At 38.8% G+C, this 17,223-nt stretch overlaps 2 protein-coding genes across 5 annotated transcripts in view; one reads left to right on the top strand and one right to left on the bottom strand.

Annotated features, from left to right (window-relative positions):
* On the top strand, positions 1–2,045 carry chac1 (ChaC, cation transport regulator homolog 1 (E. coli)). The gene is made up of 3 exons (XM_067383907.1): positions 1–678; positions 793–828; positions 1,192–2,045. The coding sequence occupies exons 1-3, from the start codon at positions 508–510 to the stop codon at positions 1,573–1,575; spliced, it is 591 nt and encodes a 196-aa protein (XP_067240008.1). The 5' UTR covers positions 1–507; the 3' UTR covers positions 1,576–2,045.
* Positions 2,046–2,184: 139 nt separating this feature from the next.
* The window catches only part of ino80 (INO80 complex ATPase subunit), a 41,855-nt gene continuing 26,816 nt past the window's right edge, over positions 2,185–17,223 (bottom strand). For 3 of the 4 annotated variants that reach the window (XM_067383905.1, XM_067383902.1, XM_067383903.1), the window contains exons 28-37: positions 12,958–13,085; positions 8,748–8,842; positions 8,308–8,380; positions 7,009–7,167; positions 6,467–6,569; positions 6,255–6,343; positions 5,986–6,147; positions 5,473–5,632; positions 3,572–3,790; positions 2,185–3,487 (exon numbers count right to left, since the gene is read on the bottom strand). In XM_067383905.1, coding sequence (XP_067240006.1) covers positions 3,285–3,487; positions 3,572–3,790; positions 5,473–5,632; positions 5,986–6,147; positions 6,255–6,343; positions 6,467–6,569; positions 7,009–7,167; positions 8,308–8,380; positions 8,748–8,842; positions 12,958–13,085 — 1,391 coding nt within the window. In that variant the 3' untranslated portion in view covers positions 2,185–3,284. The remainder of the gene's footprint in view (positions 3,488–3,571; positions 3,791–5,472; positions 5,633–5,985; positions 6,148–6,254; positions 6,344–6,466; positions 6,570–7,008; positions 7,168–8,307; positions 8,381–8,747; positions 8,843–12,957; positions 13,086–17,223) is intronic. The other variant, XM_067383904.1, reaches the window with a different exon arrangement.

Genomic DNA, 17,223 nt, shown 5'->3' on the forward strand with positions numbered 1-17,223 from the left:
CATAGACATCGCCGCATATAGTCTGCCTCAAAGCAGCCCACATTTCATCAGCCGCCGAGGAGGAAAAGCAGCACAGCAGCCTAGGGTACTCGAAAGCAACGGTTAAAAGGCTATTTCTTCTGACTTTAAAGTGGCGTGTGATTGGCTGGGTAGAGGTTTGTTGGTAAACAGAAGGCTGGCTGCTGAGCTAGCAACAGCTTTTGTGTTTTATTCAAATTGAAAGAGCCGAAGAGGCCGAGATGGAGTTTTAAGGCAATAATGCGGTAACTGCACGGCATCGGCATGCACCAGGCACAGAAAAGCGATTTGCGGGACTGCACCATCACAGCTGCCAAGCAGTTGGGCTCTAATACCGTCCGCGGTATAGCCGTGAGCCAACCGATACCTCTCCTACTCGACAGGAGGAAGCTAACGCTAGCTAGTTAGCCTGTGGGCCCATTCATTTAGCCGTTACATCAAAGCGTAAGTTACACTACTACCCTACTATCCTCATACCACACTGTAAAGATGAAACCTCAAGACATCGTCGCTGGAAAATCCAGTCTGTGGATCTTCGGTTACGGCTCGTTGGTTTGGAAACCAGACTTCAAGTACAAGAGGAGCAAGGTCGGTTACATTAAGGGGTACAAGAGACGCTTCTGGCACGGGGATAATTTTCATCGTGGAGATGATGAAATGGTGAGTTTTTCATATATACACTTTTTTTTTTTTAAATTATTTTTGTTTTAATAAAATGCATAAGTAAATACCTGAACATTGCAACTCATTGACGTTTGTCTGTTTCCATGACAGCCCGGAAGAGTGGTGACGCTCATCGAGGAGGATGACGTAAGTGTAACTTCCACTTTTTATAGGAACAACGCTATGAATAGACAGCAGATAATATCACATTTTGTTTACTCATACTTGCCTTGTTCCAAACCTGTATGATTGACTTATTTCCACTAAACACACACAAAAAAAATATTAAATTGTTTGACAACGTCAGTCTCCATTCACTTTCATTGTATAGAAAAAAAGACTAAAAATAAATCGTGACTGCGGCTGTCATTATACCTAACATCTTTTTAATTTTGCTGAAAGAAAGTAATTCGGTTTGGAACAATGACATATTTTATTCTTGGGTGAACTATCCCTTTAAATGCTTGTTTCCCTCATTATATGTGACTAACCTAAAGTTTTCATACACAGGCGTGCACCTGGGGTGTTGCCTTCGAGGTGACTGGCTCTCAGGTCGAAGAGTCTCTCAAGTACCTGAACGTGAGGGAGGCGGTGAGAGGCGGCTACCTGACCCAGGCCGTAGATTTCTTCCCGCAGGGCGTGAATCAGTCACCTGTCCAGGCTCTGGTTTACATCGCCACGGCTGACAACCCTATTTACCTGGGGCCTGCAAGCACGGAGGAAATCGCAGCTCAGATCGCTGTGTGCAAGGGGAAATCGGGCCACAACATCGAGTACCTGCTTCGCCTGGCGGAGTTCATGAGAGTCAGCTGCCCTGATGTGGACGACCCTCATCTGTTCTCTATCGAGTCAGCTGTTCTTGCAGTCATTAGACCCATATTGTTAGCATCCTAGAAACCTGTATCTTCTGCAAAACATTAAATATCACTGAGGCTATCAGCATCTAGTCCAAACACCATTAAGGTCCTAATATAAAGTTAATGTTGCCGTCCTTGAGGTGTGAATGTGACTTAGTGTCTGTTCTCGAATATTTTATTTTCTCTATACTAAGCGATTTAAAAGTTACTCCACTATGGTAAAGGTACTGTATTATGGGAACGTGGTGTTTTAGGCTGCTGTTTTGATTCTACGTCAGTTTTTGTCATGTGCTCTTGACTCAAGTATGTGGTGCTGTAGTTCAAATGCATGCTTGTGTGACAATGTATTGCCAAAGTTTGTCAAGTTCTAAAGCTGTTTGCATTTTGTTTCAAATATGTGAGCATGAAACCTCAATACACTTCCATTTTTAATTTGCACTGAAGCAAAATACTGTTAAGCCATTATAATTGTTGTCCTTTTGCACATTAAAGCATTCAAAGAACCTGTATCCTTGTTGACAAGTGTGTTTTGTGTGAAATTAAGTCAGTATGTCTGTTAAATGTGTAAGTTTTGCTCTACCAAAAATTTTGGGGAAATTGATTTATCAAGAATCACATTAGCTCAGTGAATATTTTAAATCATTGAATCAATGTTTATTTTAGTATTTTCTTAAAGTTAGTAAAAGGACCATTTGGGTTTTTCTGTAGGTATTTACACTGACCTATAAAAATAGACAAGCAACTGGGGGAAAATGGAGAACTTTGAATAGGTATGATACCCTTGAAGTATTTACATACATAGAACATTTATCATAACATTTAAAGACCAAATAAACCCAGAAATGGCCTTCCTCAAAAACCACAGCCATTTGTCACGATGCAACAAAACAATGGACTTTTCATCATGTTATTTAAAAATAAAACAGCTTTGAAACCATTTACAACTAGCACAGATCATCATAAATTACCAAGTTTTAACTTAAGCTATGATACATTTCACATCCAAGTATCTTAAGTCACAATATGAGCAGTGACATGTTTTTCGAGCAGCACTCACATCAGACGTTTTTTCATTGCATTTACTACAAAAAACATTGATTTCTTTTATTCTTCCCAAGAGAAAATATATATTAGTATTTAAGCCAAAATCTTTGAATTTGCAGCAAATAAACATAGAAAGAGAAGGCCATTCGGTATTTAAATTGAACAAATGTCAACGAGTCTGTCCTACAAAAATAAGCGATCTTACAAAAGCAGTCTTATCTGTTCAGGTAAAGACTTTGTTCAAGAGGGTGTTTAATAACCACCATCCCTCCCCTTTCCCATTTCAACTCATCTCTGCTGATAATGATGCCGAACATCTCATGATCTGCCAGAAGATGAAGAAAACTCATTCAGCCCTGCTGCCCTTTGCTTACACGGTCATCAGAAATAAAAAAAAAAAAACCATGGTCATCCTTACAAAAGCTATTTTCTGAATGAAGGATCAATGAGCTAAATTTCATATACCGAAGATCAAATTCTCGATGACTCGTTTTTGCTTTTAGGGAAGTGCACAACCCCCCATATTGCTCACCAGACACCGAAATAGATGCTAAGTTGGGTGTGGGCATCACGTTGGGTTCCACACTGACAGTAGGGCTTGTGGTGTGACAGCGGCTCGACATCATAAGCGTGAGAATTGTCAACCTGGGACTGAAAATGTACTGGCCATGCTACAATCAAAAAGCAAGGGTTCACAAGCTGCTACCGCCCACTGTGGTTGCTGGGTACTTTGCTTCTTTTAGTGGGGTTGTGTTGGCTTTGTGAACTACCATGTGCTGAAGTCTGTGAGTTGGTTGTCACAGCGCTGCCTTTAGCCTGTGGGGAGGAGGTGCCAGCTGGAACAAAGGCAGGTGTGGTTGAAGACCGAATGAGAGCCGGCTGTACGGAGCCAGTTGCTGGAATACCTGGAAGAGAGTTGATTAACAATGGATCATCTGTTACAGGCCTTTTTTACCAGCAGTTCTGTTAGTCAAAGTCAAGTCTGCTACCTTTGGACACACTGTAGCCGTATGCAGCATACGCAGCTGCAGAGGCAGCTGCGGCCCCTGCCATTGCTCCCGCCATGGCTGCAGCACTGCCCGCGGTGGACTTCCGTCCTCTTCCCTTCCTCACGGAAGACTTGCCTGCTCCCCCAGAGCCTTTTGGTCGTCCTCGACTCCGACCGGACCTTCCCCTGCCTGGACTGGATAGATCTTGGGAGGTGACACCTGAGAGAGAGTCACGTGTGATGAAATGTTAGCTTCAAAATGTATTTTATTCAGCAAGGATGTATTAAAAGTAGCAGTAAAGACATTTATAATGTAACAAAAAAATTCTATTTCAAATAAAATACTGTTGTTTTGAATTTTCTATTCATCAAAGAATCCTGGGGGGAAAAAAACGTATCAGAGTTTCCACAAAATATTAAGCATCACAACTGTTAAACATTGTCAATAATAAGAAATAATAATAAGAAGAAATGTTTCTTGAGCTCAAATCAGCAATGATAGATTTCTGAAGGATCAGATGTAACAAAACCAGCTTTGCAATCACAGGAATAAATTACATATTAAAATTGAAAACAACCATTTTTAACTATAGTAATATTTCATAATATTACTGTTTTTGCTGTATTTTTGATCAAATAAATGCAGCCTTGGTGAGCATAAGTGACTAATTTCAAAAACATTTTTAAAAAATCATATCAACCTCACATTTTTGAACGGTAGTGTAGCTCAAAATATGATTTCATAGATCCACGACTATTTAACGGATTATGTGCCAGTTAAACATCATCAACATGTTTCTTCTGAATTGGAGTTTTCATCTTCCACTAATCATCATTTTATTATGAGGTTGAATGCCAAGGCTATCTGAGCCACTGCGGCCTAGACTCACGCAAACCCTGTCTCCTTTACAGCCACAGTTCTGCTCTCGTTTCACCGGCAAGCTCGATCCCACAAACCTCTGCGCTCTCAGCTTTACAGCCTAGACTGCAACACCGCTTATTAGCACTGCTCATCACTCGACAGGAATGCAGCCAAATGTGTGCTGAGAGGCAGGGCAGGAAATACTAAGAATAAATACTATGAATAGTCTTCTTCTATTGCCCCGTGGTCCAGTTCTGATGCTCACGTGCCAACTGTTGCCGCTTTCAGCGGTGGACAGGGGTAAACAGGTCTGTGGCTATGCAGCCCCATACACAACAAACTACGATGCACTGTGTATTCTGACACCTTTCTATCAGAACCAGCATTAACTTCTTGAGCAATTTGGGGATTACAAAATATAAATGTCTAAAAATACAAAAAAAAAGGTTACTCATATTTATTTTGTATAAAGGTTCAGAATGTTAACAAAAAAAAAAAAAGTAAAGTAACAAAAAAAAAAAAAAAAAAAAAAAACTTTTTTTTGGATAGCCTATATTTTTTAAACTGTATATAACAGTGAGAAAGCACCTTCCTTTTGCCTGCTGCGACAAATGAAAAAAGGGTGAAGTCTGAACCATTGAGTGTGTATGAAAGAATTGACAAAAATATCCTATGGCACCGGACGGAGTGAGAATGTAAGAGGAACAGGACTGCGGATTTTTGTGGGTGAAAGTAGAACAAAACGTAAAAGTTGCAGATGGAAATGGGATTAAATACAACTTATTTTTGTGGGAACGGGAGAGAATCATGGGGGAGTGGGACTGAAAAATCCATCCCTTGCTGACCTCTAAATACTAGTTTATTTTTTGAACCTGTTACTGTTAGACTTCAGAGTGGATTCCCTGACCTTTCCCAACTTCCAAGAATGCATAATACTGTATGAAATTTTATGAATACTGTATGTGTACTAATGACAAGGCTTGCTGTGATATACATGATACTGATTAATAATTGAGTAAGAAACAACCGAGGGTACCAACCATTCATGGTGTCAGACACAGAGCCGGCGATGGAGGCGGGAGAGTTGGTGGCACGGGACTGCGGAGCAGAAGACACGGGTTCGTCCACGATTACCAGCATGTCGCTGCTACTTTCATCTGCAGGAATGGAGCTGGGCTGGAGCTCACTACTCAACGAAATCTGCAGAGACACATAGTTCTGGGGGTGAGACAGGGACAAAGGGACAGCACCACAGAGGAGAGACGGCAGGACCAGAAGATGGACGAGGAGGAGGAAGAGTGGCGTGAGATCAATGAAGCAAGTAAATGAGAGGATGTGTGTTGACAATGGCATAATAGGCTCTATAGAAATCATCCATTCTTTGGGAAAGTTCTCACATGATTATTTTGTGGACTCATCACCTAAACAATGTCATTACAGGACCAGCACTGTACAATTATTTTTCCTGACATCTGTAATTCAACACAAGATCACACACTTATTTCAAATCCAGTCCAGGAAGTGCATATGGGTCGAGTCTCATTGGTTCTTACCTCGCTGAAGGGGCTGGGCATGGCAGAGTCCATGTCCACACTGATGAATGAGTCTTCTCCATCCGCAGACAGATTGGAGTTGTCTGCAGATGGGACATAAGGGATGACCATATTCACACCTTCCTTTTTCCTTTTAGCATCTGGGTCATCCTCCTTTCTCTTCTTAAAATAAGAGGGATGCAGGGTGACAGGACAATTGGACAAGAGTGGTTAGGGCATTTTCTGAGTGATCCGAGTACAATTGCTTGCGCCTCTATGAGGGCACTTACCCTTTCTGCATACTTCTCCCTCTTCCTCTTGCGCTCTTTCACCTTACTGCTCTCCTCCAGCTGCCGTTTCTCTTCCTGCCGAAAGCGCACTGCCCAGAAAAACAACCATACCATCCAATCAGAGGAGAGCAAATGGTCAACTGATTAATTTATTATTACAATATTTAGATTATACATATTATTTTATGATCATAAACAAAGTGGTAACTCACACTTTTTCTCAAGCTCCTCATCATCCAGCAGCAAGCTGACCACCTCTTTGGGCTTCAGAGTGTCAGGTTTAAAATTTCCTCCTGATATTACCATCCTCTGAATCTAAAGTGCAGATCCCACATCAGAGAGTGATTATTGAGACAGAGAATAAATAAATCAAATAAGTAAGAGCAGAAAGAGGAGAAGACTCGACTCTTGAAAACATATACTGACTATAATGATGTGTTGATACAGACGTCCTGGACTACATGTGACTGTTTAGAGCACATATGTAATTACAGTATAATTAGTGGTAATTGCAGTTAAAATCATGGGCTAAATATTCCTTTAACCCCCTTGTCACTGCAAAGACTCTTCTGAGGTTTGACATTTAGATAAATATAGTTCTTGTAACTTAAACTGACAGATGTAAACTATTAGGGGGAAAAGGGGGTAATTTGTCTCTCCATTGCGGAATTAGCTGAATTAAAAGGAAAACGTGTTACATTATATTTTATAGAACCTTCTGGCCCAAGGAAGGTACTAGATACTGTGTACTAACCTCACTCTTTTCTTTGGCTCTCTGTAGGATGCGCTCCTCAATTGTTCCTTTGCAAATAAGCCTATAGACTGTGACCTGCTTGGTTTGTCCTAGTCTGTGGGCTCGATCCATGGCCTGCTGGTCAACTGTGGGGTTCCAGTCACTGTCGTAGAAGATTACCTGAAAAGAGAGGAAATTAGTCACATATAATGATCTACTCATATGAACTCATTCCTATTTATGGTATTCCACAGATGGCATTTTAGTTTCTTGAAACATAATTCACACTGGTTTAAAAAAAAAAAATCTGTTTAAGCCTCAGATTGCAAAACTTCACATTCGCTGAAAAAGCACTTTCTGGATCTGGCAAGCTCTTATCTGAATGGCCAACCCAAAGTAACTTCAGGGAGTAAGAGCACATAGGGGTTTTCATCAATCCGGTTGAAGACAAATTCATGTTCACAAGGTACTGGGCTGATACAATGAGCACTGTTAAGGATGAATTCACTGAATTTGCCAAAAGTTCGACAGGATAGAAGTATATAAATAAGTATATAAGACATCAAATATATATAATATTTTTACAGTTTTATGTTATAGCGATAGCTTTTGTCTCTTGAAAATTTTTTACTCATTTTACTCTGACTAAAATGGCATCTAATTTAGCTGACAAAAAAAAAAAGATTTTAGTTGACAAGAGAGTGTAAAAATATTCAAACATTTTATTTATTAATTTAAATATCGTTGTCTACAAAATATTAAACATGAATGTCTCTTTGCACCATCAAAGAGCTTCAGTTTAATGGTGTCACTAGAATAAAAAAAAAAAAAAGTTTAAAAAGCATTTTTATCATTAATACTGTTAGGGCTGTCAAAGTTTATGTTAATTTAATAAATTAATTATGTTTCATGCAATGATTTTAAAAACATTTGTAATAATGTATGCATGTTTTTAACAGTAAAAAATAAAAGTACAAAGTAAATATCCTCTATATATTGTTATAGTAATATTCTTTCATTTCAGGAAAGTGATAATATAAAAGACAATTATAGAAACTGCTGCACTATTATTAATCTGTTTATTTAATGCCTTTCTATTACTGCGGTATCCACCGTTTTACACCCCTAAACAAAACAAACTGTGGTTGGTCACTTAACATGCTGACCATTTAGTCAAAACTTCAAAGTGTTCATATTAAGGTCAATGAGTTCAGTGCTAAATGTCTTCGGGTTCATACGATATTATAGGCCGTTCTCATGGCCTCCAGTTGGGGGAATGCGATCTGGTAAATATGATGTGCTGATGGGCTAGGGCCTCACCGTGTCTGCAGCTGTCAGGTTGATCCCCAGGCCTCCGGCTCTGGTACTGAGGAGGAAGACAAAAATATCCGTCCTGCAAAGGGAGGGGAGACCAGAACAGTGAGAGAAAGCAAATAAAGTGGCGGCAGATCGTGCTCTTTAAGGGGCCTGCCCAACCACCCAGGATTTACACAGAGAGACGTTTCAATATACAGCACACTCCTCTAGAAAATAAAAACCAGAGCCCACTGCACCCACAGAGAGCTGAGCTAATGCAAACCAGACCCTTTGAGGAAGGGCGGGGAAAGAGAAGAGCGTCTGACAGCACCAACAGGGATGAGGAATTTATGCTTGGTGACATTTTGAAAAAACATGCCTCAATTAGGTTTAAGAAGAGACAGGCGCTTACAGATGTGTACGTCTTCTTTTCAATCTTGGCTGTCAGGCGGCTGAAAACTCACCGGCTCTGGAAGTCAGCCACCATGTCCCGTCGCTCCGAAATCTTGGATGAGCCATCCAGTCTCATGTAAGTATGCTTGCGGTACACCATGTACTCCTGTACAGTTGAGAAACATTTGAAGTAAGAAAATGGAAAATCAAGCAGGGAAACAAGTCAAGGATATGAAACTAGTGTATCTATAATCACTTTAATCCTCTCTTTAAATCTTCAGAGCTGGTTTTTAATAACATTCCCTTAACATGCAGCCACAGACCCTCATTAGTATTGCAGACTCTTTTCAGTGACTTTTCTCAGATGACCTCCCACTCTCCTACACCACCCAGAGTGAAACCTCGACTCCATCGGGCCTACAACTCCATTGGACGGCCTCCCAAAAGCACATCTGGACTGTATGAAGCGAACATTAGCACTCTCTTTGACATTAAACGTCTTTGATTAGGACTTTGTTTCAGTAACATTAGATCACAAATCCCAAGGTTCTCTGCAGCTGTAAGTAAAAAATGGGACCATCTTAAGCGGCATTATACCGCTGAGAACATAACTCTAGGTTAGCAGAGTGTTGAACATAACGTGATTTAGCCTGAGACTTAGGAACAATGCCCGGAATACACTTGAACAGACCTCAAGTGGGGTCTGAGCAGTTGAACACATAATAAACAACAAAACCTGACCAAAATACTCAAGGGGTTTGCTTGGAATGACACAATTTCAAAGGAGACAAGACTTGACAGTCTTCAGCTTCTGAGAATAATTGCTATAGAATAGAGGTTTTCAAACTGGGATTCAGCAACCTGGTGGTGCTGGGTGAAAAATTATAAAAGGTTTTTTTCATAGCGGTCAAAGTTAACATGTTAAATTAAGATATAAATAAAATGTTTAATGTAATGTTTTAAAACATTTAATGGTTTTAAAAAAAAATTTAACAGTAAAAATAAAAAGTAAATCGTAAAAAAGTAATAAAATAATTATTTAATGACTACATTATGTAATCAGCAATTGATTATATGTACAGAGCGTTCTTTAGAACTTCTGCAATAATATAAGCCAGCTGGAAAACTTCCCGTGAAATGTCACTTGCTGGTGTGTTGAGCATCAATAGTGTATACTTAGTTTATAATCAGAATATAGGGACTTAAATAGTCAGGCAAAGCATTAATTTATTTAAAATAAATTAATTTATGTAAAACGGCATAAAAAAATTAAAAAATAAATAAATAAAGATGTATCTCAGTGTTCCTACTCAGCTAAGTTCAGTTCGACCATCAGTTTCACACTTTCGTGTGAAAAAAGCATCAAAAATTAAATATTTATTATGCACTTTAGTTAGATTCACTGAATAAAATGTGAGTTTTCACAAGTGTGCCAAAACTGATTGAGCGCAGTGCTCGCCTTCGGTGTTATTCGTTCACAAGAAACGTTATTGTTTTTCATGAGATTTTGTGAGTACTTAAAACATCACATTGACAAAATGTATTTTTAAACCTGGTCATTTTATAATGTTTAATATTTATTCAAAAGCGAAACTAAGTTAAAAGCTATTACAGGAAATGGCTAATATATATACGTAAATAAATGCTACTCTGCCCCACTTGCTGGTTATAGTGGTAACTAATGACTTTATTATTTTAAAAGTGTTTTCTATCAATTGTTGGATTTCCTACATTTTGAATCGTTCTGCTTCACAAATGGGGACAATTTCAGCAGGATGAACAAATAATGTTTTAAAAATAACATTTGAAGTGCTGGAAAAAAAGTGTGTGCGTGTCTATTTACAGACACAGCATCTCTTAAATGGTCCCAATAGCTTCTTTATTGCAATCAATAAAACAGGTTTATTGGCAAATTAGGTAAATGTGATAACTGCATTAAAATATGAATACAACATTAAAAGGTCAACCACTGATGGTTTTGTGTAGAGTACATAATGATCACCGGAAATGCCCAAGCTGGCTTAATGACAAACCAGGAAGTAACTGTGCATATAGTCAAGTAGAACTACATTAGGTAGTCAACAAAGCTAAAAATCTGTCACTGACTGGACAAACGCAGCACGTGACCTGTTTCTATAAAGGCTCTAGCATTGCGCATCCTCATGTTACACACTGCTGACTGCAATATTAAGTTTTTTCTGAGTGAACTTTTTTCAAACTATTAAGGTAAGAATGAAGGTCTCTTCTTCACTCCAATTGTTGCGTTTTCCATCGGCATTTGACATTTTTCCTATCATACGCAGAAGAGTACCCCAGGGATGACGCATTTTTGTAGGCAAAGCTCGGAAGCGAGTTAGCATTTTAGGACTTCCGGTTCCAACGGCGCAAAGTCTATGATCCTCCCTTCCCCTCCACTACGTGATTAAAGCTGCTACAGTTGAGTGCATGAAGTGTCCAACATTCCACACTTCGTTTTTTTCGTTAATTTAGTGCATCATTTTTATCAAATTAAAGTGCACTTTTTCTTTTTGGAATTTTCAGTGTAAACGCACTACTGCACTATTTGTACTTAAAAACGTCACAGTGCACAAGTACGCGAATTGGGACGCACCTTGGGTTTTTTGAATAGGTTTTTGCTAAATCGCCTGAAATAAGGTCTGTGGTTAACAAAGCCTCTAAATACTTTCACATTTTGATCAATGACATAAAACACACCAGTTATAACCCGCTTGTGATTTTTTAAACTTTTACTGTGTCTTCAAATCGGCGGTTGCTAACAAATTGCTAAAAGGGACTACTTCCTTTGGCGGGGACTTTAGACGTCATCATTAAAAACGGGACATTTGGACAGCATTTCTCATGAAAAAGTGGATAAGTATTCATACACCGCACAGATCATAATCAGTGAGCATGTTTTTAAATAAAGTTGTTTTCTAAATAAAGTTTGAGGAAGCGTGGTGGTGTTGGTGACGTTCCGCGACCATGGTGTGCTGTAGTCCGTTTATAGCCTACTGTTAGCCTTTTATATCTGACGACTTTATTTAGGCTTCAAAATCTATAAATGTTGTGTTAACTTGTAAAGATTATCTTGATAGACAAAACGTGTAAGTGTCATAACCCTTTGTTAAACACAGAGCTTATTTTCTGCGATTTTCCAAAAGTCTATGGGAAAAATGCATAGGCTTTGAATCGAGGGAACCCGTGTGCCGCTAACTTCTGGGTTGGCCTACAAAAACACGTCATCCCTGAGGTACTCTATTCCGTGACTTCCCAAAGCGCATGAATATAAGGCTCGCGATTGGTTGTTGGTTGCTAAGCATCTAGTTGTAACATTCTAACACCGCATCGTTTCACACTGTAAAAGCGGTGCTAACCCTGCTCCAGAGCAGGTTTTCATAAAAAAGCGGTGCTAAACCCACATCTAAATTACAAGTGTGAAACGCTGTTTTACCCGGGGTTAAAAGCAGTGTTTAGAAAGATGATAAACCGGGGTTAAGCGCAGTGTGAAAAGCCCTAGTGAGGGATTAAAATATAAGAATTGTTGATGTCAGCTGAAAAGGAAAGTCAGCTGAAAAGGATTGATTTAGATTGTTATGTTGACTTAAAGATAAAATATAAAAAGTGTAGCTTTGCATGCCATTGCCAAAACTAATAACCAACCAAAACCCATGTTTTTCCATGCTTAACTTTTTCTATAGACCATCTGCTTCACAAATAAAGGAAGTCAAGTCTACATAATCAGACTTTAGAGAGACTGCCATGGAAAATGCTTAAGCCAAAATGAATCGGAAGGAATTCCTATTGACTTGAGGTGTTTCTAGACTACGAGAGCTGTTGTGTTGGACTATAAGCCTGTGTTGACAGTGTTATTGGAGGCTTCTACATTTAGCTCCATGTTTGGCTTGCTGCTGAACATGTGGCAAACAACTGTGTGCCTTTGGAAAAAGTGATTGTTTCCTCCAGTTATCTTCTCTCAGCCACCTTTGTCCAGCAACAACAATATGGAGCCATTTAACAACAAACATTCCTTTCACAAATCAAATTTCGCCATCTTTTCTGTTGTGAGATTAACACTCAAAATACATTGAACATGTAAACAAAAACACGAACAGCCTGACCTCAGAAATCTACAATCGATTCAGTACAGACAGATTTCTTTGGACATGAAGGAAAGGTTGAAGGTTGAGGGGAAAAAACATGTCACAATGACGTAGTTACGTAACGTTCACAGGCCACAGAGCTGTCAGTCACCGACAGTGAGAAGTTCCTGGAAGCACTCACCTCTAAAAGGTCTATCATGCGGGTCATCTGAGAATAGATGAGGACTCGGTGGCCCTGAGACTTCAGTCGAGTCAGAAGCAGGTCTAGAGTGTGAAGCTTCCCGCTGTCTGTGATCAGAGACTCTTTGTCTGAAGAACAAAGCGGAGAAAAACACTGAGAAACGCTAAATAATGTGTCAACTCACAAGATCAAAACTGTATCCCACACTTTCAGAATGAAGCTGATTAGATAAATCAAAGGAAAATAATGAATAAGTTTGTGGAGTGACAGCAATTTCCCCTCTCCGCTCAAAGCGTTCTGTAATCACTCCACTACCGATCCACTCCGGGTTTTCCATTTCCTGCTCCTCACTTACCGATGACAGAAATCCCACTCTCAGTAGCAAAATTTTTACCCAGTTTCCGATCCACTGTAAAGTTCTTTAAAAATGTTTGTTTAATAATATCATGGACATCTAAGCACAAAACATATTAAATAAAAAATAAAAAAAAATTATACTTTATAAAAATTAATGTATTACACTCAGGATAAAGTCTTATCGGAAAGACCTTTCTCTTATTCTATGCTGTCTGTGGTTACAGGCCAATTTTTTTATTTTTTTATTTATTTATTTATCTTTACTTTTACATTTAGATAAACGTGTTGTCATCATGCAATGTTCACTGCAAGTTAATCTTTAAAACACTCCTAAAAAACACTACTAATTTACTAACACTGTTAAATGTAATCTTTAAATCTCAAAATGAATTTCCATTTTTTCAACTATTTTCTGAAGTAATTCACATCATCCTATATTTATGAATCATTTCAGTTTTTATTTAAACTGGTCATCATCAAATCTACATCACTTATGTAAGACCTCAACACATTTGACTGACGTTCACAGACCAGAGAATCTAGTGGCAATGGACTGTCAATGCTGTCACCCCAACAGTGCTTATAAAAGAGGAAGCACGGGCTTCCCATTGTTGACTGGTACAACCCTTGACCCTAAGGTCAGCTCATGGGGGGTAAGTTAAATGACCCTGCTAGTCATGGGCACTCAGAAAGTGATTATACACACAAAGTGAGCCGGCTGCCAGAGCAATCTAGAGATCCCCAGAGAGAATTTGAGGCCTGCTGGCCGAGCCTTAGACAGTACAAAAAGCATGTCAAACACACGGCCAGCGTGACCATGTTGCTGTTACCACACCATGTCCATGCTAATGTGAACCATAGCTGAACCCTGACTCAACACCCCCATGACCCTGAAAGGGTCAAGTGTGTAACCTTTTCAATGAGTGGAGGAGAATGGCTCAAATTAGCCTATACACTCAAGAATCTCATACTCACCATGCTGATAATTAACAAGATAATGAACACATGGATCTAATTTACTCCAACCAAGATGAATGTTTGCTCTAACGCAGGGGCTTTAACATCAGGCCTGTGGGCCATATTCAGCCTGAGAGATACTTTCAAATTAACCCTCAAGTGCTGCTCAAAGACTAACGAACAAGCCTCCGTGCTTATATTCATCAAAATAGCTGGGTTACATATGGCTACACTGAACTACATGGAAAACTAGATCAAACCTAACCAATATAGCAGAGAGGATGTTAATCAAAGAAAAAGTAATCATGAAGAAATTCCACATCCTTCAGTTTCAGACAGAGCAGACATCTAAAATTCCCCTGGAAATGTTCAAAAACATGAGGTTAAAATGGGTAATCTCTCAGTTTATTCATCTCTTGATTAAAAGCTTTTCTGAAGATTGTTTCACTTTTTGGTAAATTAAATAAACATAATTTATTATATATTTAAATATTTAAATAAATTTATTTAACTGGGCTTTTTTTTTTTTTTTAAATAAAGCCGAATGTACACTAAAATTCAAAAGTATGGGGATAGTAAGACTTATTATGTTTTTAAAAGAAGCAACTTCTGCTTACCAAGGCAAGGATTATTAAACTTGTTAAAATATTATTGCAATTCGAAAATAACTGTTTTCTGTTTTAAAATTTTAAAATGTAATTTATGTCTGTGATTGTAAAGCTGAATTTTCAGCATCATTACTCCAGTCTTCAGTCACATGGTCTTTCAGAAATCATTCTAATACAGTGATTTGGTGCTTAAGAAGCATTTCTTTTTATTATCACAGATGAAAATGGTTGTTCTTCCTAATATTTTTATGGAAACAACTCATACATTATTTTCCAGAATCCTCTGATAAATAGCAAGTTCATGGAAAAAGCATTTATTTAAAATTATCTTTGCTGTCACTTTAGATCAATTTAAAGCATCCATGCTAAATACTGGTATTTAATCCTGAAAGTATTAATTACTTTAAAAAAATCTTTCTGACCCCAAATGTACCTAACTTAAATTGACAGTTGCTGTAGTGATTTACAGTGACTTGCTGCTGAGCATGCACATTTAAACTAATAAAGATCTCCTAGAACTGCTATAATGATTATATACTACACTACATAATGATTATATACTATACTACTTTCAGACCACTAAAGACTGCTTGAAGGATCACATTTCATCGCCTGCTGAAATACATGCACACGTTTAACAACCATATCCCATTCTGGTAACACCAATGGTTTCTTTAGCAAAAAGCAGAGGTTTCAGGTTCCTGATTGAGAGAAGGACGGTTTCAAAAAGAGAAAAGAGAGACTCCCATACACTCTTGCCCATAAAGCTCTAATCTAATGGGTCTGGCGTCAGAGGGATAAGGCAACAAGCTGCCAGATCCCACTTTAAGAAACCCCTGAAAGACTGTGGGATGAAGATGGTGATCTAAGGGGATGATGTGATCCGTTGGTACCCACAACTCAGCGGCACCACTGAGTCTCCTCTGGTGTTTCCATTCCCTTCTTATCAAATCCCCCCACACGTCCTATTTCACAAGCCTGATGACTCTGCAATTATTCTGTTTTTTCTGTTAGACTTTACATGCCACTTCATCCAAAACATTCTGAGAGTCCTTAAACATGCTTATCAAACAAAGCTAAATTTGTACAAAAAAAAAAAAAAAAAAACATTTTCAGAGGGATCTAATAAGGGCGACTACATCATTTAGAATTCAAAATAACAGATTTAGGGGTGGATTATGGTGGAATGAAAGTTCATAGAGGACACCATGTATTTTCAGGATGCTTTCCAACTGCAAACCAAAGGGAACTCAAAGGTACCAAGCACTGATGTCACCATGGTTACCACTATCAATCCAACCCACCTGCTGGTGGCAACCCCTTAAATGTGCCCTTTCAGGAGCCTTGGCTCTAATCCAATCCGTCCCGTCCAGAACTCTGACCCGAGGGTGACCCAATTTAAAAATCTGCCACAGAGCCCTGGACGAGCTCATTAACCCCACTGCCTACTTAATTGCCCTTCCGCTGCCTGCTAATTTCATTAAAGCAATCTGAGCTTTAGGGCCATTTCTTCTGACAAAGGGACAGTGGGTGAAAGCACAAGCACCGGCTCTTATGACCTCTATGCTACAAGATTAGCTTTAGTGTTTACTGACGCCCAGTACAACCACTAGCCAACACCTAAACATGGGCACGGGGCCAAGTGGAGAAGTTTATGCTTAACACAAACAATATTTGTTTTGTCACTCTATGACACTTCGTGAAACTTTGCTTAAGTGACAATGATTACTGAACCTTAAAAACAGGGCAGAATTGCAAAAATAAATGATGTAATCATGCTTTAGAAGGGCATGAGCTCAGATTTGAAGTGTGATATACTTCCAAATTAAGGGATAATTCACTCAGAATAAACATTCTGTCATCATTTACTCACCCTCATGTTGTTTTAAGCATTTCTGACTTTCTTTATGCTGTAGAACACAAAAGAATATATTCTGAACAAACTGTTTTTGTCCATACAATGGAAGACAATGGGGTCCAAAAAAACACTGTGAAATATCCCTTTAAACTTTATAGAAAAACATTTAAGACATAAACCCACAGACCAGCTGCTTAAGAAATGTTCAGATAGTTGGGATATTCCATCTAAAGCTGTCTTTTTGTAGTCTACAGGTCAAGATCATATGAAATGTGACATATTTGCCACACACATTGTTTATGGTGTCCTGCAGCAGTCAAGCGACCACAGATCTTTCAGGGGTGGGAACTGAAATGGTCAAATGAGGGAGACTGTCATTAAGCTGTCATATATCGATTGTACTCACCAGATGCCGCCTGGGATCTGTGCACAAACACAAAAGCACAGGGGATGAAATATGTGACCACATTTTCAGTTTCACACAAA

This window comes from Chanodichthys erythropterus, chromosome 4 (assembly GCF_024489055.1).
Source record: "Chanodichthys erythropterus isolate Z2021 chromosome 4, ASM2448905v1, whole genome shotgun sequence".
In the NCBI taxonomy this organism is placed as follows: domain Eukaryota; kingdom Metazoa; phylum Chordata; class Actinopteri; order Cypriniformes; family Xenocyprididae; genus Chanodichthys; species Chanodichthys erythropterus.

Excerpts from the sequence above, each read along its gene's own strand:
- chac1 (XM_067383907.1), top strand. The coding sequence starts at position 508 with ATGAAACCTCAAGACATCGTCGCTGGAAAATCCAGTCTGTGGATCTTC. Across the intron at positions 679-792 it reads ATCGTGGAGATGATGAAATG|CCCGGAAGAGTGGTGACGCT; the intron begins GTGAGTTTTTCA and ends TTTCCATGACAG. Across the intron at positions 829-1,191 it reads CGCTCATCGAGGAGGATGAC|GCGTGCACCTGGGGTGTTGC; the intron begins GTAAGTGTAACT and ends TTTCATACACAG.